Source organism: Diceros bicornis, chromosome 3, assembly GCF_020826845.1.
Source record: "Diceros bicornis minor isolate mBicDic1 chromosome 3, mDicBic1.mat.cur, whole genome shotgun sequence".
In the NCBI taxonomy this organism is placed as follows: domain Eukaryota; kingdom Metazoa; phylum Chordata; class Mammalia; order Perissodactyla; family Rhinocerotidae; genus Diceros; species Diceros bicornis.
This window is the reverse complement of record NC_080742.1, coordinates 85,804,418-85,827,669: the sequence shown is the minus strand read 5'-3', so window position 1 is coordinate 85,827,669 and position 23,252 is coordinate 85,804,418. Positions and strand designations below refer to the sequence as shown.

The window sequence follows — 23,252 nt, the reverse complement described above, 5'->3', positions numbered from 1 at the left end:
TTCCTCTTCTCATTAGTTTTCTTGGACATTTAACTTAACTCTTCCAAATATCTATATAAGATATTAAAATAAAAATAAAAATAAAAAATATTTCTGTATGAGTGTGTGTACACACACACACACATATACACACACAGTGTAGCTGTTACTGAGCAGTATCCGCATTCAATGGTAAATGAGCAAAGAGAGCCTTGCAGAGGCTCCGTAGCATCTTACAAAATGCTGATGTCACTTAAAATGTGCTTGTCTAAAATCGTCCCATTTGCAACAACATGGATGGACCTGGAGGGTATTAGGTTAAGTGAAATAAGCCAGAAAGAGAAAGACAAACACTGTATGATCTCACTCATATGTGGTATATAAACCAACACATGTACAAAGAAAACGGTAGTGTGGTTACCAGGGGCAATGGGGTTGGGGGCTGGGCACAAGGGGTGGAGGGAGACATATATATGGTGATGGACAAACAAAAAAGTACAACCAAAAATTTCACAATGTTATAAACTATTAAAACATCAATAAAAAAAAATGTGCTTGTCTACTCTTTGATTTTATTTCATTTTTCATTTTCCTGAGAACTGTTCCCTGCAGCCAAAATGTCAACTACTCATTTTAAATAGAGTTCTGGTTTCTTCTAAGTTACAGAAACAAACAAACAAAAAATACAGTTTTGCTTTTCCTTTTCCTTCTTGAGAGCCAAAAAGACATGTCTGAGCCATTTCTGCCCATTATTAAATAATCGGGCCTCCTGCATCCCACAGGCTCTAAACCACCAAATTGAAGAAACCACCCTTTTGGAGTTTTTCTGTGTACTGGGCAAAATTTCTTCATGCAGTTCCAATCACATTAACACATATTGGCCACCTACCATTTGCTGGTCACTTTGTGGCTCAAAATAAGACAGTCCCTGTCCCCAAGTATTCTATAATCTAATAAGAAAGATCAGAAATGGGAGCTGACCTTATCGCATAGTGGAATAGGACAAGTGCCATAAGAAAAGATAAGAGCCAGTCGGGAAGGAGGGAGTAAAATTAGCAGTGAGCAAAAGGCTGTTGATATAACATTCTGCAAGTGGAAAGCAGAAATGGAGAAAAAACAACATTGGTGGAAAAATTTGCTTAGGCCGGGAGATAGAGCTGGTTGTTTTTTTTCAGAGGGAGAGGCAAAGGAATAGGTCAGTAATGAGGCTGAGAAATGTTTAAATTTGGAGAGAGAAAGATTAAGGAGGCACCCGCCTTGACCTTCGGGAATTTGCACAGAGAGTCTGCTGCAGAGAGGGAGTGGGTGGAGATGACGTTTGGGACTTGAGGAGAGAACCTTTCTTGGTCAGTGATAAAGTGTTCCCTCTTGGTGTACCTTTCAGTCTTTCAACACACGCCGCATGTGTTCAAGGGTCTACATTATCATTTGCTTTTAGAGATCATTAAGAGAATAGTGATTTCATTTTTAATTACCTCCCTGCTGAGTTTTCCTCCACTGGCGTCCTCTGCTTTGTGTTGAGTTAACCTATTCTGGATCCAGCTGTCTTCAGGTTACTGGTGTAAAGTGGCAGTGAGTGGCAGGTTGTTATAGCAACTGAATGTGATAGCAGTTGGGGATACCTGGGGGGATTGATCATGAGCTTGAATAGTCTGTAAGCTTTTCTTAGGAAATTTTACCATCATTTAAAGGCCTCTCTTGCAGTTTTTATTCTGATAGTGAATCTTTTCAGGAATGTTCAGATTCTCTAAAGATGTTGCAAAATTATAATAAGACAGTTGTAAGAACGTTTCATGATTCCCAGAGAACTATAACATTGAATGAATGTTCTATTGTACTTCTATTAAGTTGTGAATCAGAAAGATTTGGCAGAGATCAGAGTGGTAATGGGTTCTCTTAGTTTATTTTTTGGTGAGGAAAATTGACACTGAGCTAACATCTGTGCCAATCTCCCTCTATTTTGTATGTGGGATGCTGCCACAGCATGGCTTGCTGAGTGGTGTGTGGATCCACACCTGGGATCCGAACCCACAAACCCCAGGCTGCTGAAGTGGAGCGTGCGAACTTAACCACTATACCGCCAAGCCAGCCCCTGTAATTGGTTCTCTTGTATATAACCTTTGGTGGTTCCTGTTGTCTACGACCTCCTTAGTAGGCCATTTGAGGCTTCATCCTCTTGCCCGCAGCCATCCAGCTTCATGCTCTGTTTCTTTCTTTCGTGTTCCCTATATGTGAGCCCACTGGTGACTCTCTGTACCAGCTCAAGATGTTCTCATAGCCCTGAGGTTCTCAGACTGAGCTCAAATGCCACCTCCTTGGTGAAGCCTTCCCTACACCCCTCTTCTAGACAGAATTCACTCCCTTTTCTGTCCTCCCTAATGTAATAAGTTGAAGGTTGTTTCAGCATTATAGTGGTTAGTCCTGAGGGGGCACAGAGTATTTCTGAGTAACACATGTTTTTCCTTGTTTCTTTGCATGTTCTGTTCCTCTTTTGCACAAAACAGGACACTGTTGCATGTGCCCACACTTGCTTGTTCTGTTGGGCATATACTATGGTACCACCCTAAATGAAGCTGGGTCTTTAATAATGACCTTATGGGGCACCATATAATATCTAAATGATGTTTGTTTGTTTGTTTTTTGTAAGGAAGATCAGCCCTGAGCTAACATCCGTGCTAATCCTCCTCTTTTTGCTGAGGAAGACCGGCTCTGAGCTAACATCTATTGCCAATCCTCCTCCTTTTTTTCCCTTTTTCTCCCCAAAGCCCCAGTAGATAGTTGTATGTCATAGCTGCACATCCTTCTAGTTGCTGTATGTGGAACGCCGCCTCAGCATGGCCGGAGAAGCGGTGCGTCGGTGCGCGCACGGGATCCGAACCCGGACTACCAGTAGCGGAGGGCGCACACTTAACTGCTAAGCCACAGCCCCTCTAAATGATGTTTTGATGATGTTAAAAGGGACAGTGTTCCTGGACTTTAAGGGACTTTCAAAATGGGAGGGGAAGAGGGCAGTAGGCCTCATAACCTTCCACCCTGCTCCACCATCAGACTGACAAACTGTTTTAGCCTGAGTTTCTCAATCTGGGTTTGGCAAGAACTATTTAATTATACAAATGCCTAGGCCTCAGAGCTTCTAATTTGGTAGATCTGTGGATGACTCCTAATTAAGAGAATGTTTCCAGAGCTTGGCCGGTGACACTACACAGCTGGACTGAGAAGCATTGATCCCCCAGTGGCTTTCATCCCTGGCTGCACTTTCGATTCCTTGGGGAGGTTTTCCAAATATCAAGGCCTGGATCCTACCCACACCATTTATATCAGAATCTTGATCACCAAACCACTAATGTCGGCTTTCCTGAAGGAAGCAAGATGTAGAAGGGAGCAGGGCAGTAAGCAGAGAAGGGCAATTCTGTTATGGGAAATCACCAAGAAGGTTCATGGTTCGCAGTTCTTATGGTGGTTATTTTTATTTTTGCTTTCTAATAAGAAAGGAGGAATGCAAGACAACAATATGAACAGCTGGAAAGGAAGAACAAGGCCATATCTGGTGGAAGAATTAGTATTTGTGAAGGTACGGGAATGAGCAATTTCCTTTAGCTGCTGGAAAGACCTCATATATGGATTAATGAGATGGACTCTTGCATGATGGATGCAGGGATGTGGTGGATGGGACAACTCAAAGTCTGGGTTGAAAATATGGATTTAATGTTGGAGAGAACAAGGAGTTACTTTGTTTCTAAGCAGGGGAGTAATTTTATAAATAATATTTAATTTAAGTAAGAGTCTTATTGCTATAGTTAGAGTGTGTCTTAGCTTGGGCTCCTGTAACAAAATACCATAGACTAGCTGGCTTAAGCAAGAGGAATTTGTTTCTCACATTTCTGGTTGCTGGAAGTTCAAGGTCAAGGTGCTCACTGATTGGGTTCCTGATAAGTGTTCTCTTCCTGGCCTGCAGACAACCTTCACACCATGTCACTGTGTCCTCACATGGGGGTAGGGGGAGAGAGAGAGACAGCTCTAGTCACTTCCTCTACTAATAAGGACACTAATCCCATTATGGGAGCCCCACCCTCATAACTTCATCTAAATCTAATTTCTTCCCAAAGGCCCCACCTCCAAATACTATCACATTGGGGGTTAGGGCTTCAACTTGTGCGTCTGGAGGGGACACAGACATTCAGCCCATAACAAGGTGGATTGAAGTAAATGGTAATACAGAAGGGTTTTGTCTAGGACCAGCTTGTGTAGTAGTTGTGGGATGCTGGCTGCCTCCTGTCTTGCATGTCCAGTTTGATGAACCAAGATCAAATGTGGAATTTGGGCAACTCATGCTGTCTTCCCCTCTCTCTATCCCTGCTTCTCTTGCCCTTTCCGGTTCTCTGCCTCCATTTATATGCTTAATATGGCATTGTCCTCTATCTAGGGTAAATGTCTAAAAGTTGGTGCAAAGAAATAGAAGAAAAATTAAAAAGCAACAATTACGGCCACTCACATTTTTTGAGATGAGAATTGCCTTAGGACAGTCTGCATTGTTTAAAATATGTATTTGAAAGCAAGTATGTGTTGGATGTTTCTAATACTTTTGTACCTTTGCAAGATTCCTAAAAGCAAATAATGTTAGAATTTTAGATCTTTAAAGGACATGGATTTTTGCCGAATATTGCTTCAGGTAATTCCATGAAGGAGAATTATCTTAAAACTGGAGGAGAGGAATAAATATTGATAATGGGAAAGAATTCAAGATCAAAAAGAACATGTTTTAAAACAACCTACTCTCTTTGAAGGGGAAAGGTTTCCTTTGATCATAGAACCATGGACCAATAATGTCTGAGAAATATTGAAAATGGTAGAGTTTCTGGAAGAATGGTGATAGGAAAATATTCCATTGTCAGAATTATGAAGGTGAAATTATAGCTTAATAAGTTCAACAGCAATGTTTACAAAATTCTCCCAAGAGTCCTTAAACAGATATCTTATGTAGACTTAGAAAGGAAAATCACAATCAGCTAGTATGTAATAAATAAATAAAATAAAATATATGTAAAGTATATATATTACATAAAAAATAAATTTTATACATATATATGTAAATAAAATATATGTAATTAGCCTCATTTCATTTATTAGATAGGGTTATTATAGTAATAGATTTGGTAAATTCCATAGACAGTTTATGTTTAGATTTCAGCAATGCATCTGATAGCTTTTCATGATTTCCCTATGGTCAAGATGGAAACCACCCCCACGAATATTATTAATTCCAAACTGGAGGCAGGTTTCTGTTTGAGCAGGAAGTCTGTACTTGGTCATATCCTGGTTGCTCCTTTCATCAATTACTTAGGTGAATTATGCATGAATACTTATCAACTTATCAACTTGTATTGATTCTCCTCTGGGAAAGAGAGCTACTGCACGTGATGGTAGAAATAGGATTTTGATATCTATAAACTGAAACAGTCGTCCAATATTAACCAATTAAATATAACAAAAGATTATAAATTTGAAAGTGTGGCAATTAGATGAATGAGTAATCAGTGCTCATCCCCACTCATGCTCTAGGGTGTTTTGTCTAGTTTTGTGTTACTTGGAAATTCTAAGCTGAGCTGACTGGCCATTTGTCTGGGTTCTTGGCAGAACTAGTTCCTGAGTTGTGAGGAAGATTGGATTTGATTACTTTGCTAACCCTGGAAGTCCATTATTCTTTGGAATTACTTTGAGAAACGGTTTTATGAAACACACTATTATCTCGCTTTTCTTTCATAGAGCTAAGTCACCCATCCCATCTATCAAACTTGGTTTTAAATAGCTGGTTGCTGTTTGGATAAAATAAAATCTATCCTCAAAGGATGAGGACTGTCAACACTTGGAATGTTCAAAAGAGTGGTGGCAGGTTCAGAAGGCATTTCCAGAAAAGAATCTCTAATGTTTTCAACAAGATACAGAATCTCAGTAAAATATTCTCTGTTATTGAGAGATTTTTTTTGTGGATTTTCTAGGGTGGCAACTTTGAGTGGACAGTAGTAACTTGATTGTGTAAACTCACATATCCCTAGTTTTATAAAGTTTAAAATTATTTTTTGTTGAAGAGAGAGAACAGAGAATACAACAAAATATTTATAAAATGTTTGTAAATTATAAAGCATAGTAACACAATAAATACCTGAGTATTCTCTACCCATTTTAATAACAAAGGGACTACCATAACCTCTGAAGTCCACCTAGATATCTTCCTTAATCCATCCCTTAGCCTCCTCTAATTGTCCTGAAAATTTTCTCATTCCCTTGCTTTTCATTATTTTTTTCACCAAATATTTATATCTTTAATGATGATGGCAGCATAAAACTTTTATATAGTGGTTTCTTTGTGACAGACACTTATAAGTGCCATGTAGTCATTTAACCCTAAAACAGTCCTTAGAGGTAGGTAGATTAGTATCCCCATTTTACAGATGAGGAAATTGAGGTATATAGAGGTTAAATAACTGTCTAATCATATAGTTAGTAAGTGTAGTAGCCAGAATTTCAACCCAGGCAGTCTGGCTGTGGCTTGTGTGCTCTTGACCTCTATGCCATGCTACCTCGAAAGAATACATAGTATGGTTCTATTAGATTTTTTTTAGTGTTATATAAATGAACTACAAATGTATGTCTTCTGTAATTGGCGTTTTTCAATCACCACTGTGTTGCTGAGTTTTATCTATTTCTTTCTGTGGAGCTGTAACTCATTCATCTTCATTGCTATAGAGTATTATTTCACATTGTGAATATATTGCAATGTATCTGTCCAGTCTGCTTTCATTGGGCGTTTGGGCTGTTTCCACGTTTTTCTATACTCGGCAGTGCTGATATGATGTTTTTGATATCATCTTGTGCATATGTGCCAGAGATATCTAGGGTCTATCACTTGGTGTGTACTTGGTAATTCTTGTGCTATGTGCACCTTCAATGTTCCTATATAACACCAGTTGTTTTCCAAAGTGATTGTGCTGTATTGTACAGTATATAAGTTCTGTATCTTTCCAAGAGTTAATATTAAAAATTAAACTTCAAAATTTTTGCCAGTCTGTTGGGTTTGAAGTGGTAGACAGAGAAATGAAGAGGAGGGTGGGTTGGGGGAAGGGAGTGAATTTCTGTTTCTCTGATTACTAATGAATTTGAGTGTTTCCTCCCTCCCTCCCTCCCTTTTCTTCTCTCTCTCTCTTTTTCTTTCTTATGTTTGAGTTTCCTCTTCTGTAAAGTACCTGTTCAAATCTTTGTCCACTTTTTTGGGGGGCGGGATTCTTTTTCTTATTGCCTTCCACTAATTCTTTGTCAATTGTATTTGTGGAAAATATCTTTTTAATTTTATGGCTTGTCTTTTCGCTGTCTTCATAGTGTTTTTGATAAACAAAATTACTTAATTTGAGTTTATAACTTCTCTTCTTTTAGGATATCTGGATTTTTTTGTGTGTGTTTATTTATTAAGCGTTTCTCTCCACTTTGATAAAAAAATTACTTTCCTATATTATCTTCTAAAAGTTACATAGTTTTTGTATTTCACATTTTCATCTTCAATCTACCTGGTATCAATTTTTATTCTTTGAGGTAGGATCCGATTTCATTTTTTTCTGTAAGCATAAGAAATTTTTCTGGAACCATTTATTGAAAAATGTATCTTTCCTCACTATTCTACAATGCCAGTACTGTCGTAAATCAAGTTTTCATATATTTTTTGGTCTGTTATTGAGTCTTTTTTTTTTTGGTTTCATTGGTCAATTTGTCTATTCCTGTCTCAATACCACGCTGTGTTAATTGTTGATGCTTTATAACAAGTCTCAGTATCTGCTAATGCTACCCTACTTCCAACTTGTTTTTCTTCAGGAGTCTTGGCTACTCTTGTTCTTTGCTCTTTTATATAAATTTTAGAATTAGCCTGTCAAGTTCATCCAGAAGCCTATCAGAATTTTGATTGGAATTTTATGAGCCCATAGATCATTGAGGGAGAACTGACATCTTTAAAATATTGAGTCTTCCACCATGAACACAGCTCTCCTTTTATTTGGGTGCTTTTAATGGCTTTCTAATATGTGTTTAAATTTTGCCTCTCCCCACTTCTCTCTCTTCTCGTTCTGAAACTCTGATAGACATATATTGGATTTACTTTCTCACTGTTCTCTGTGTCTCTCAACTTTCCTTTCCTTTCATGTTTTCTATCTCTATTATACATTCTGGATAATTTCTTTAGATATGCCTTGTTGTTTACTGATTTTTCTTTTCTTTTGCTTTTGTATGCTATTATACTCATTTGTTATTTCTTTTAATTATAGTTTTCCTTATTAAAAGTTATTTTTATTCTTTTAAAATATTTATTTATAATCTCTTGCTTTTTAATCTTGATTTAAACCTCATCTTTTATTTCTTTTTTGTTTTTTTTTTTGTGAGGACGATCAGCCCTGAGCTAAGATCCATGCCAATCCTCCTCTTTTTGCTGAGGAAGACTGGCCCTGAGCTAACACCGTGCCCATCTTCCTCCACTTTATTTGGGACACCACCACAGCATGGCCTGACAAGCGGTGCCTTGGTGCACGCCCGGGATCCAAGCCCGGGCCACCAGCAGTGGATCGCACACACTTAACCGCTACGCCACAGGGCCGGACCCCTGTCTTTTATTTCTTTGAAGACATGACACATAATTATTTTATATTCTATTTATGACAATTTTAGTATTCTAGAGTCTGTTGTTTTTGCTGGCTTGTAATCCTTGAGTAATTTTTATTCTCCTGTGTTTGTGATTTTTGATAGAGAGTTCATGTGTCATGGTAGTTTTTTGGAATTCTTTGAGACTGGGGTTTAAAAATGGTTTCTCCAGGGAGGACTTGTGTATTTGCTTCTTAGATACTCAGGGAAATTCATTAACCCATAGCTACTTTATACTAAATATTTGTATTGAAGTCTTTTGGACAACCCAGGGAACAAACCCATGTGAAGTCTAGCTTGTAGTTAAATATACAGGGAAGATTGTTTTTTTCTTCCATTACTTAGGGCCAGTATTCAAGAGAGACATTTTTCTTGTAGACCCATGAATGGAGTCTTTGAGGTTTAGCCTCCCTTTTTTCTGAGATCTCTTGAGATAGTACACCAGAAATGTTTACATATAAATACTTCCTGATTGCATCCTGTCTGCCCCTCCCACAGCAAAATTCTGTGACTCCTAGTACTCACAGTGGCCTATAGAAGTGAGAGACCCTAAGGTTTAAGCGTCATTAGTTTCATGAGAAATCCACCTCTGCTTAAGAGTGTTATGTTCTTTATTTAATCATATCAGGTACTCTGAGGCTTTACAAATGATTATTTTTGTCTAATAATATAGTTTATAGTCTCTTTTTCTGCCAGATATTGTTTTCTCTTTTTTTTACAGTTGAGAAAACAAAAGTTCAGAGCAGTTATGTGGCTTGCCCACAGTTATAAAATTAATAAGTATTGAATCTTGTTTTTTTTTGGTCCAGTTCACTCTCCACTTTACAGTGCTAATCCTCTATATAATGATAATAAATGCCTTTTAAAAACCTTTTCTATGTTCGAGGAAAGTAATAGGAAAAAAATACCTTTAATATTCTTATTTAATTGAATCTTCACAACAACCCCATATGGAGTAAATTATTCTTTCTATTTTACAGATGAAGAAAGTAAGTCTAGGAGACATTAAGTAATAGATAGATCATGTATTTATTAAGTGAGAGAGTTGGGCTACTTTAAATCCTGTTTCTGTCACCTCCTCATAGTAACTTTCCCGATCAATGTAGTTCCCATTCTCTGCCACTTATTCTTATTGTTTCTTTCATAGCAGTTATGTCTATTAGCGATAATTCTTGTGTTTATTTACTTAGTTATTGTCTATTGTTTCTTTTTCTTTTTTTTACCAAGATCATAAGCTCAATGAGAAGAGGGGCTATCTGTGTTTTATTTACTTCTGTACAATCAGCCATTAGTTTAGAGCCTGAAACATAGTAGGCGCTGAATAAAAATATTGACTGTCTAAAAGTCTGATTCTGTAACTCGTTTTAGTTTTGCTAAACATGTTGTCTACTCCTTTCTTAAAAACTCTTATTAATAGAGTTTTTCCTGTTATCTTGGAAATTCAGTCAAATCCCAAAGCTGAGACCATAAACACACTAAGTACTCACATTCTAAGTTTAGAGAACTGCCAGTGGTTAGGGCCAGATACCTACTGGAAGGGCTGAGGCCAGAAAATCATTCCTCCAAAGCCTTCACCTCCCCTCCTGTAAATTGATATAAAGGGAGGATAGAAGAGAAGATGTTGCTCTAGTTGGAGAATAATGCTAGTAAAGAAAGTTTATTTGCTTCCCTCACTCTGTTGTTGCCACTAGGGGTAAAGGGAGAAGGCTTGAAGAGAGTAATCATGCAAGTTCAGGGCATCTGCAAGAAGATTCTATAGGCATTTCAAGCCCCATTAGGGTGTATGCTTAGCTAGTGGATTTGGCCACCTGGCTCTCCAGTAGAAGAAACACCACTGAGAAGAGACCACGTGGTGGGGGACTGCTAAGCAGAAATGGGGCATGAATTGGGGTTACCTCAAGTTCTTGGTTCCCACAAATTTTGGAAGATTAATTCCACCCATGCTTTCAGGTCCAGGTAGTTGAATTTCTTTTTTTTTTGGCAAGGAAAGTCCAGTCTTATTAGTATGATCATAATTTTGGGTGAATTGGAGGCAAACAAACAAACAGGCCCTATGCATTAGAAGAATGCAGCATGATGCTGCTAGCATCCAGGGATCAGCTGGAAGGTATGACAAAATCTTGGTCGGGATGGTGAGTGCTGAGGGAGCTGTGTGGACAAGCCCCTGGTGAGTGGAGCCCACTGAAGCCACCAGCAGTCCAAGATGGTGAGCTCAGCCTGCCCTTGTGGTTAGCCAAGGCCGGTGCTGCTGCCAACCTCATCCAATCAATTGGTAATTTCCAGAGTTCTGAAAAATATGATTTTGACAATTTTTTGCCAGTGTTTTCATTGCTTTTATGAAGGAGCAGCTTTTCAGAGGCCCTGTTTCTACCATTTCCACTGCTGGCACAGGAATGGAATGGCAGAGTGAGTAGAAGTATCTTTTGATCCTTCTTTTGATAAGTAGGTGTTTTAAATTTTGATGAAGTCCAGTTTATCAATTTCTTCTTTTATGGTTAGAACTTTCTACATCCTATCTAAAAAGATCATTGCTTACTCCAAGGTCATGAAGGTATTTTTATGTTTTCTTCTAGAAGCTTTAGTTTTAGCTTTTAGGTTTATATCTATGATCCCTCTTGAAGCATTATTTGTTTACAGTGTGCGGTAGGGGTCAAGATTAATTTTTTTTTCTAACCAGTTTTTGCAGCTTCATTTGTTAAAAGGATATCCTTTTCTCCAATGATTTATTTCAGTGCCTCTTTGGAAGCTGTACATGGCTGGATCTATTTCTGGAATCTCTATTCTTTTCCATTGATCTAATTGTCAATTCTTTCTTCGATAGCACACGCTCTCGATTTTTTTTGTCTTTATCGTAAGACTTGAAATTGGGTAGTGAAAGTCCTCCAACTTTTTCAAGATTATTTTACTATTTTATGTCTTTTTCGTTTCTATGTAAATTTTAAAATCAGCTGGGTTTTGGTAGGGATTGTGTTGAATCTGTGTATCATTTTGGGAAGATTTAACATCTTAATAGTATTGAGTCTTTCAGTACACAGATATAATATCTTTATTTATTTACAACTTCTTTAATTTCTCTCAGTAATGTTTTGTAGTTTTCAGTATAAGTTCTTATACATATTTTATTAGATTTATCCCTTAATAGTTTATGTTTTTGAATGCCATTTTCATGGTATCTAAAAAATTTTATTTTTCAATTTGTAGGTTGCTTGTATATAGAAATACAGTTGCTTTTTGTGTATGGCTTCTTTCCACTATGACTACAAACTCAAATATTATTTCTGGTAGATTTTGGTAGATTACTTGGGATTTTACACAATCATGCCATCTGGAAATAAAAACAGTTTTACTTTTTCCTTCCTAAACTGTACGCCTTTTTCTTTTCTTTACTTTTTTATTCTCTCTTACTACACTGGCTAGGACTTCTAATACAACGTTGAATAGAAGAGATGAGATCAGACATCCTTACTTTGTTTTAGTCTTAGGGGGAAAGTGTTCAGTCTTTCACCATCATGTATGATGTTACTTGTAGATTTTTCCTACATGCTCTTTATCAGATTGAGGAAACTTTTTTCTCTTTCTGGCTTGTTGAAAGTTTTTATCATTATTTCTTTTTTTGCAAGTAGGCATGCAGGACACATGAAACAAGATCTGGGAGGTGAGGAGTTAATTGCTAGGGAGGCAGGGAAAATGAAAAGAACATGTACACCTACAGGCCAAACTGGGTGGGATGGACAAAGGCCATACAGTGATAATGCAGACAAACTGGGCTGGAATGAAGAGACTTTATTTCTGTTTCTGGCTCTGCCACCAGCTAGCTATTTGACCTTAAATAAGGCACTTTGCTCTCTACCTAGCCCTCAGAGATACAGCTGAAAGCCAAGCTGATCTCACAGAGACTTTAGTAGCGTTGCAAATGTGACTAAAAGATTTGAAAAATAAGAAATGTGAGAAGAGGTTGATGTGCCTGGATTTCCTTTGTTTGCTAAAGAGAAAGCTGAGGCTTAGATTGGTTTTACATTAATTCTGGTTTACCGCACCAAGACAACCATTCGCCTGCTCTCTAGTCTCTGGATGCCCTGACATTCCTTTCCCTTTTATTCAGTACCAACTGCTGTTGGTTTCTTGAGGTTTATTGTGAGTCTTGAGATCAGGTAGTGGCTTGTTCCCCAACCCTACTTTTAAGTAATTCCTTTACTAAAGTCTCTTCATCTGAACCATCTGAGGTGAGTTCTCTTTTTTGCCAGGACCCTCGCCTCACTGATACAAGTTGGCAGTGTGTTCTCAACGTATAGATATGTTCTTGGGCCTCTCTGTAAACCTAGCCGTTATACCTAGGGCTGACCTTAAAGTAGGTAGGTAGGTTCTCTCCCTCTAAGTCCAATGCCCTCCCCCATCTATATTTACAATATTCTGGATTGTGGCTTAGGAAAATTATTTTAGCTACTTTGAATGTCATTTGACTCCATTCTTTCCGGTCATGCAGATTTTTACATTTTTATGAGTCCCTTTTGAGGATGCAGATACCCTTATGAGGGACATATCCTAAACTGTTTTCAGTTTACAAAATTGTGTTGGGTTATCTATCCAGTGGTACCATCAGGTGAGCAAGATTGTGGTTGAGGCAGCATAGCTGCCAGGATGATGGGAAATTGAAGGGGCGAGGGAACAGTGTCTAGCGTGGAAATGGGGACGGGGGCTCTAAAGATAAACTTTTCCTGTCGATAGTTTTGCTGGGAACAATGCTATGGACATGTAAGTCCTTTCCCCTCAATTTCTGTGGATTCCCAGAGGGCTTATGTTCTTAAGGTTATTTCTGTTCCCAGGCTCATGCTTTTTCTAAATGTGTTCAATTTGGGGTTATCTTTCTATCCTAGCAGGTAAAATCTATTCTGTGTTCATCGACCTACATGTGAAATGCAGCCCCTTCTTTAATTTCCACGTTCATAAAACCCCACTGCCTTTAGGGCAAGGAGTAGACTTCCCTGAAGATTTAAGTGCAGGTGGGAAATATGGAGGAGGAGACGAAGGAGGCGTTTTCATCACAGCAATACAACAACTTCCAATTGAATATTAGACTGTGTCCTTAAATGTCCTTCAGTGACCTATACCCTAGGGCATGTCACTGGTCACTTCAATCCATTGCATGCCCAGGCCTATACCATCTTTACATCCTTCCCTTCTTCTCCCTCTATGACTTTCCTTCTCTTCTCTCCCTCTCCCTTTCAGAGGGAATGCAGAGTGATGGAGCCATTGGAGCCAGACCTCTGGGCTCCAATCTTGGCCTTATTACTATTAGCTTATGGCTTATATAGGTTACTTAAACTTTCTAATGTCAGTTGTTCCATCAGTAAAATGGGCATAATAAAATTATCTATTTCATAAGTTTGTCATAAGTATTAGAGGTGTGTAGTGTGTGGTTTGCTGCCCACATGCCTTCTCAGGACCAAGGTGTTCATTTTTCCAGCTTCCAGAAGTGCTGGCTGTCGATGGTCTACAGCTGAGTCCCTTTCCCAGGCATTGCTCCTGGCATAAGAGAATCTCTTCCTAGATTATATTCTCCCAAAGGACTGCCCATATCCAAAGACTGGTTGATGTGGGCATTCAGTCTTGCCTCTGCCTGAAATTGGGGCAACTCTGAAGGGCCATTCCAGCTCTAGAACTTCATGTGAGGTCAACTGAGGCTTTGTTGCAATTACATCGCAGTTCAGCTTCTCATTTTGCCAATTCTCCTTTCCTCACTCTCCCACAAACTCTCCAGTAAACCTGAAAACTTCTGTCTCAATCTGTTTCCAACCTAAGAAAGAATGGTTAAAAGAATGGCCAATGCATACTAGGTGCCCAATAAATTATTATTATTATTGTTTTGAGAGTAAGGTAATTTATTTTAAGAGATTTTCCAGAATATTCCAGATATATATAAAGCTACACAAGGAATTCTAATTAATAGTTTGAACCATGAGTAGTGAGAATAAAATCATCCCAAATTTTGACAATGGAAAAATGGTTATTGTTTGATTTTTTTAAGTGTTACTTTACTAGAACATATTCTAATTATTAGCCTGCTCCAATAGAAGCAGAAACTTACTACTCAGTAATGGACTCTTACCTGATACTCTTAGGTACTGTAATTTTGTTATCTCTGTATGTTTGATTAACTATCCAGAACTGATAGAGGTGCTGACAGTTTATAGCCCCATAAGGTTAGTGGTTAATCTGTGAAAAGGTGATGTATTATGATTTAATAGACTAAAAGAAAAGTTAATGCCACAGGATTAAGGTCTTATTAACCTGTAGAAAGTTAACTAGTCTTACATCAGATTTAGCAGTCTTTTTAGGCATTTCTTTCATGACTATTATAAATCTCAATTTCTTATATACATTTTGATTTTGTGTTGGTCTTTCCTGTTGATTACCTCATTAATGAGTTAAATAAAACTTTGTCAGATGCTCCCTATCTATTTGTGTGAGAATGTTGCTTTTAACAGTGGTTTTTCACAGGAATGTGTTTCTGTTTAAGTATTATTAGTTTCCGAAGGGTAGAATTATGATAGGAAGGTACCTAAAATTTCACGGGAGATATTGGAAAAGAGAAGTTAACATTTTGAAATTAGTCAAAACCTATCATACTAAATTCAGACTTTGGGTCTAGTTTTGAAATATGTATATTTGCTAGGGTTGCTGTAACAAGGTATCACACATTGAGTGGCTTAACCAACAGAAATTTATTGTCTCACAGTTCTGAGGCTGGAAGTTGGAGATCAAAGAGCCTCCAAGGTTGGTTCCTCTGAGGGCTGTGGGGGAGAATCTGTTCCAGGCCTCTCTCATAGCTGCTGGGTGGTTTGCTGGCCATCTTTGGGATTCCTTGACTTGTAGACGTATCACCTCAGTCTTTGCCTTTATGTTCACATAGTGTTCTCCTTGTGTGCCTGTCTGTGTCCAAATCTCCCCTTTTTATAAGGATACCAGAAATATTGGATTAGGGGCCCACCCAGAATGACTTCATTTTAACTTGATGATCTCCGAAAAGACCCTATCTCCAAATCATGTTCCATTCTGAGGTACTGGGGATGAGGACTTCCACATATGAATTTGAGGGGGACACAATTCAACCCATAACAGCATGATTACTTTTTCTCCATTCCCAAGGATTACCTTTTCCCTCAACTTATACCTGAAGGAGAAGAATGTCATTCACTCCTGAGAGAACCCCACTTAAAAAATCTCACCTTGTTTCAAAAGGAGGTTTATTTCCACATCACACACCAAGCCCCTGCCAGTACTGCTTTAGGAATGTAGTTATGATGAATTAGGCTTGGGAAATCAATCCTGTCTACCAGATGAGTTCACAAGTTCTCAGGGGCATTTAGCAACCAGTCTGCTTTACAGATTAAACAAACAGCAAAAATGCTTTTTTGGTGTTGTATTCATTTACATGCTTATAATTAAATAAATAGTTCCAATGGCATTTGGATTGCATTTTTTTTTAATATGTTGGTAAATTTGTCTGAGAGAAATGTGCTGCTTTTTAATTTTGCATTAGGCAGGTAGGCAAGTCAGAGGAGAAGGGTGATTCCTTTGGCAACCATGGAATTATTTACCATGACTGGAAGAAGAATCTTCTCTTTGAATAACCGCTTTGAACTGCTTGACACGTCATGGAAGCTTGTTAAATGTTTATTGAATGAACAGAAGTGTCCAGGGAACTTGGAAAATTTGAGAGCAATCAAATAAAAAGCACATATTTATTCAGAGATTTACCATATACCTAGCTCTGGCTGCCATGCTGTGTAAGAGAATAATAATAGCACTGACCATTTATTGTGCTTACTATTGTGCCAAACATCCTGTGCACATTTTTAAAAAATTATGTCAGCTACTCTCTGTGTTGGGTAATATTGTTCTTATTTTACCCATAAGGAAACTGAAGCTAAGAGAGGTCAGCAACTTGACTATATAGCTAGTGATTGGTAAGGTAAGGTGTGTTCTCAACCTGTGCACGTTAATGACTCCCAAACAGGCCTCTCTCCAGAAGCTTACATTCTTGTTGTGGAGAGAGGATGTTTATAATGGAAGCAATTACAAAATTAGCATGGTAAGAGGCTAATTGTGTTGTATGTCTCTTCTGCTATGTGTGTGCAGTCAGCATTTCATAGAAGTGTGGGGTTGTGTAATGGTTACGTATGTACGATCTGGAGTTAGATGGCTGGATTCAAATCTTGCTTGGACCTGTTCCTATCTGTGTGATCTTGGACGTGTAGCTTAACTGTTCTGTGCTATAATTTTTTTTGTTATAAAATAGGGGATAATTAAAGTACCTACCTCATTGTGAGGGATACGTAAGATATGTAAAATGATTTGGTGCCTGGTGAAATATCTTTCCTGCTAGAATGTAAGCTTCACAAAGGCAGCGGTTTATGTCTCTTTTACTCATTCATGTATCTTATATATCTAGAGCAGTGATTGGTATAAAATAGACATTCAGTAAATACATTGTTGAATGAATGAATGTATTTCAATATATAAATTCCAAGGCATAGTCACATTAGCAGACATAATGAAGTAGTCAGATACCTGCAGATCTATGTAGAACAGTGTTCTCAGCCCACAATATACATTAGAAATACTTGGAAGGCTCTTAAATAGACTGGTTCTCAAGCCCCGCTGTAGGCAAAGGTTGAGCACCAGTGTTGGAGCATCACTGTGAAAGTGACAGCTACAAGTAGTCTAATACAGGTATATCGTGTTGAAGATTCAATATCAAAAGTGATTTTCTGAGTGTCTCACCACCCTTAGGAAACTAAACATAATCTTTGTTTTTATCATAATTACATTCTTGAAAATTTCAATGTATATTAAATTGTCAAAAAGTACTTTGAGTTCATATGTAATATGGATTAAGATTTAGGCTTAAATAATTACCCAAGATTTGTTCCCATACCTAAATCTCTGGTGGCATATTTGGAATTAATGTGGGGCTTGGGACAATTTTTTATTGCAGGCAGCTTGTCTGGATCAACCAGGAAGTGTTATGGGCTGCTTTGAATATAAGCAAAGTTAGTGCCAATATAGTACGTTTGAGGGGGAAAAACACAGCAACACACACAATGATTAAGATCTCTCTTGAGGCACTTGGGGAATTAAAACAAGGAAAGAGTAACTTTTTATACAGCTGGTTCCTTTTCTAGAACAAGGAGATGAGTTTTTCAATCTTTAATGTGTCAGTTGCTTATCTTAGGAGACGTCCTGGCTAAGGAGACGTCCTGGCTAAGGGGACGTCCTGGCTAAGGAGACGTCCTGGCTAAGGGGACGTCCTGGCTAAGGGGACGTCCTGGCTAAGGGGACGTCCTGGCTAAGGGGACGTCCTGGCTAAGGGGACGTCCTGGCTAAGGGGACGTCCTGGCTAAGGGGACGTCCTGGCTAAGGGGACGTCCTGGCTAAGGGGACGTCCTGGCTAAGGGGACGTCCTGGCTAAGGGGACGTCCTGGCTAAGGGGACGTCCTGATTCTCTGGAGCTTCGCCTCTCAGCAGGTGGGCTCCTCATTCTATTCTCACACGAGGAATCACTTGGAAAGGGAGTTGGCAAGATGGGGATGGGTGAAATCTGGGAGCCATATAAACCTGGAATCAGAGCGGAACCAGAGCGAATTGAGAGAAATTTGCAAAATGGATAATTAGATGGTATCCTGGCTAAATAACCACTTATTTACATATTTTCCCATAAATTTTTAAAATTCTCTTCATGAAGAGTATATGTTGCATGTTTCTTTCAATAAACAGATCTCAACATACTATCATATGCCCTTTACAAATGTAGCAATAGGATTCCATTTTAATATTGATCCCAAAGCCATTTTGACGTCTCTTAGGCTTCTTAACACTGATAGCTCTATTTGTCTTTTTCTTTAAGGGGCTGCTTTGAAGGATTTCTGGCCCTCTCAAGAAAGAATATCACTGAAATGCAAGGCCTGGCATATAATTCAGAGCATCCTAATCAGATTTCTCAACACTGGATCTAATCAGCAAGCTGTTTTGCTTAGCTTCTTGGTCAAGTTTATTCATTAATTCAGAAAGCATTTATTGAATATCTGCTGTGTCTACCCCTGGGCTAGAAAGTAATAAGATTAGTAGATGAATTGAGCCCTGTCCTTTAGGAGTTTATAGTCTTATTGAATGAAGTGAAGGAAATAATAGAATGCTATTAAAATGTGTGATGGCTTTTATACTTTAAATATATCAGAGGTCTTTCATGGCAGGTAATTGACATTAACTGTGACTTTGTGTGCCTGAAACTGCATTATAGAGTATTTTCTTTTTATATCTATTTCACAGTTAATATTACAGTTCTTCTTTTCCAACATTCTTTTGCCATTATAAGCATCCTGACAAAGTGTTGGTGTAAAATTAATAGAAAGAATCATTGGCATTTCACGGTTTTACTGGCTGTGGGTTTGAGAGGATTCTGAGCAGGAGGAGAGAATGAGAAGTTGAAACCTCATTGATTTTTTTATTGGAGCAAATTGTAACATAAAACCTCTGCCCCCCGAACACACACCAAATTCTACCAGACTCTTAAATGTCATCTTCCACAACCAAGATGAATCCAAGTAGAAAAATAACTTCTACGAATTTTATTTGAGGCCTGAGAAATAATGAAATTGCTTTCTTATTTTGGAAGAAAATGTGTATACCTATATGAACTATTGGAAAAAAGGATTTTTCTCCCCTGGTTATTTAGAAGAATGGAAAGCTGTAATCAGAAGCCACCTCCCACCCCACTGTAGTACCTACATATATTTTTCTTGTTCTCTTTCTCATGCAATGCCCTTTTGTGAGGCCCATTTATAGTTACAAACTGGCAGCCACTTTGATGTTTCTTACTTATTTTCCCCCTAATTAATGTTTATATGTGTAGTAGATGTACAGTGTTCTTCTATTAAGGTTACAGAAAACCAGCCTTAAAATTGCATCCACAGTGAGGAATAAACCATCAACAAAAGCCCTTACTTAATTGTTTCTATTCACAGGCTGGAAAGAGTGTGATTTGCTTGTCCTTTTATTGTGGGCCTTGGCCAGGGTGAAATGTTTGCATGTCTCTTCTCTTATAGCCACCTTGCTTTTCTAGAGACATGTACATCCCTGGCATCCTAATTTGATTATTTGAGCAGTTTGCGCCCCCCCTCCCCGCCCCCGGCGGCCCTAATTAGGAAGAGTCAGCACATTTTGGTGGTCAGAGTCTACACCTTCGGATGAGTTAAAGTCATTGGTCCTGTGGTTTCCACTGTGACGGTAGAATTTTATGTCCTCTCTTCTTTTTTATTCTGATCACAGCTCTCTGTGGCTGTTCACGAGAAGATGAAGGCTTTGTATTTTCTCATTCACCCAAGATTTCGGAATTCTTCGGCTCTTTGAAGGCTTTGTGCTTAGGCACCATTTGCTGTTTTCTGTTAGAACACTTAAATTTAGGTCGTGGTGACTGTTAAAGAATCAAAGGTGGAACCTGTAGATTGTAACTCCACAGATATCTGGTTTTTTTTGTGATGAAAACTGACTCAGAATCACCAGAGGGGGTCCTTCAACGCCAGAGAAAAGTCCTAATGAAAAATGCTGAAGCAGCTCCTTGAACTCAGGTGGAAGAAAACGCTTAGGGGGTGAAGGATCACCCTATGAGTATCTTCCAGTATTCTCTTCTTATTGCTCAATGAAATGGGTGAGGGGCCAAAATTGATGTTGTTAATTATTTGCTTTGAGGAAAGTGAGGAAAGAGAATATTGTGTCTTCACACTGTCTTCATTAAAGGCCTACATCCTTGTAATGTCTCTTTGGGGGATTATATAAAGCAAGTACATTGCCTCCTGCCCAGTGGGAACTTCTGAAAGTAGGCTACCAGCAAGTTTGGTACGATCGCTTCCGATTGCTGAAGACCTATCTGCTGAAAAAAAAGAGGGCAGGACATTTGCTGAGCTCTCAGACACGCTTGGTCATTGATTAGTGGCTGCACAAGCCTGGATTCTTTTCTGGATTCCTACCCAGCATTTCCTTGGGTTTGGGGGTTGCTGTTCATTTTGCTCAACTTTACCCAGAAATTACATTTCTCGGTGGAGTTTGCAGAGATTAGTGACAGTACAGAGAGGTCATCTGCCTTCTGCTGGCCAGCAAAGCTTTTAGATTCTGCTCTGACTCCCTCTGCTTTCCCGGGCAAGTTCCTTTGCCTTCAGTAGCTCAGTTATGGTGGGATTCACCATATGTCTGGCCATCACTGCCTTCCTTTCCCCGTCTCACTGTCTGTAGCCTTGTTCCTCTGTATAGTGAGATGGGTGGAGGAGTGTGAGGATCTGGGCCTCCCTGGAGCCCTGGTGTGTCTGTGGGTCCAGTGTCAGAGATGGCAGATTCTTACTGCAGTGTTCACGTCCTAGGGTTCATGTCCTAGTGTTCACATCCTATGAGACAGGCTGCAGAGAGCTAATGGGAGTAAAGTGCATAATGAGGTAGCTGATGCTTTCCTTCAGGGACCCCCTGGATGGGCCTGGATAAGTTAGTGCTCTCCCACCTGCCCAAATGTACTTGCTACTGTCAACCTAAATAAAAAGGCAGACTGAGGCAAGCTCGAATTACCAGAAATTGAGTTTATTCTGGAATAGCAGAGAATTACAATTTGGGATGTGCCAACTGTAACAAGCTACAGGTGAGTCCGTTGATGATTTGGGGTGAGTTGTTTTTAGGGGCAAGGTGTGTAAAGAGATAGGAGTCTAGCCATAGTGCAAGCAGCAAGTTCATTGGTTTGAGGTTGGGGAGAGATCCTTGGCAGATGTTCATTGGTAGAGGGATAAGTTTCGGTCTTCTGTAAATTAGGCGTTTAGGGGAAATCAGCCTCTCAGTTCTTAAGTTTCATTTTCCTGAGGTCACATGCATGAGATTCTCCATTTCACATCCTTCAGTTGCATTTTAGATTAAAATCCTTTCACACTCCCATAGAGCAGTTTGAAAGCTTTAGCTCACAGAAGGAAGCACCTGGGAGTGTGTGTAAATGCAGATTTCTGGGCCTCGCCCTGAGACCAATTCAGGACTCAGAGCTGCAGTGTCACCAGACCCACCTGACTGTAGTTAGGTAATTCCCAGAGCACACGTGGACACTCCTGTAGAGGGCAAGCCCGTCTCCCTTCCAGGGAGCCGCTTAGTTAATTCACGAGTCAACACTCATATTTAAGCTTGAGATCCCACTGGTGGTTACCAGAGGGGACGGGGGGGGGGAGGGAGGAGGGCGAAAGGGATAATTCGGCACATGTGTGTGGTGATGGGTTGTAATTGGTATTTGGGTGGTGAACATGATGTAATCTATGCAGAAATAGAAGTATAACGATGTACACCTGAAATTTATACACTGTTCTAAACCAACGTTACTGCAATAAACAAAAATTAAAAAAAAAAAAGCTTGAGATCCTTGTCTGACATTATTGATGGAGCTGTTCAGAAAGTGAACCTCTGTCATTCATGATGATGCCACAAGATCTCCTGGGGGATCCCTGCTTCTTCCTTCATCTTGCTCTTTCTGTTCTCTCCACTATGCTCTTACCTCTCCTCCCTCCCTCTTGCTCAGCAATGGTCATATTAGCTTGCTAAAGCGGCTCCTCTTACTTCTTATGTTTGCAGACCAAGGTCAGGGCCGACTTTCTCAACCTCTTCTAATTCATTCCCTCCTTTCTGACCTGAATTCCGTTATGTTCCACTAACCTAAAACCCAACCAACGTGTTTTGGTTTTTTCTTACCGTGAACCTTGGTAAGATATCTTGGTCTTTCAGCATGTACAATTTCTTAGCAGGTACCCATCAGTCTTTTCCCACTTAGAACCTCAAGCAAGCTCTCTGCAAGGGTAAGGAAGGATGTTCTTGAGAGCAGCAAGAGTGAACTTGATGCTGTAGCCAGCTTTGCTGCGAAATGGAGGAATTACAGTAGAGGACCTCCTGAGCCTTCTTTTCTTGCTTTTAGTCTCAGGCAGTTTTAAAATTGTCCAAGTATTGTGACTGCCTCAGCTCTAGGTCTTTTTCTGTAAACAGAGAGACCTGCATTCTGCTCTCTACCTTGAATAGGGGCTTAAGTTTTAATTTCTGGTCCTGAAGCAATATTGCCCCAAGTTAGCCCCCTCAATCTCCCTGTCTTTAGAGACCTGCCACCCTCTGTCTTCACTGTGCACTTTAGAGAGATACATTCCAATACATTTGCAAAGGTTTTCACGTGTGGAAGACAAACTCAGAAATCGTTTCTACCCCATGGGAAATTTTTAGCTCGGTATTACCTTCTGATGTTGGTTTTTCTCTGTGTTTTTTTCTTCTTGCTGCAGGAAAGCAATCTCCCGGGCAGGCCTGCAGCACCTGGCTCCCGCACATCCCCTCAGCCTTCCTGTGGCAAACGGTCCAGCAAAGGAGCCCAGAGCGACTCTGGACTGGAGTGTAGGTGTCGACTTTTTTATTTAAACATAATTCAATTGCACGGGGGTCTCTCTCCTTCTCAGGATTCCTATAGTTAGGAGTAAGACAATAATTTTCAATATTGCTGCCCGACCAGTCTTCAGATATCCAATCTGTAGCTCCATTTTCAAACT

General features: G+C 39.3%; 1 protein-coding gene across 8 annotated transcripts in view; it reads left to right on the top strand.

The window, feature by feature from the left end:
- DGKI (diacylglycerol kinase iota) overlaps window positions 1-23,252 on the top strand; it is a 309,867-nt gene that overhangs the window by 11,995 nt on the left and 274,620 nt on the right. For all 8 annotated transcript variants that reach the window (XM_058530901.1, XM_058530951.1, XM_058530892.1 and 5 more), the window contains exon 2: window positions 22,992-23,100. In XM_058530901.1, the coding sequence (XP_058386884.1) occupies window positions 22,992-23,100 (109 nt within the window). The remainder of the gene's footprint in view (window positions 1-22,991; window positions 23,101-23,252) is intronic.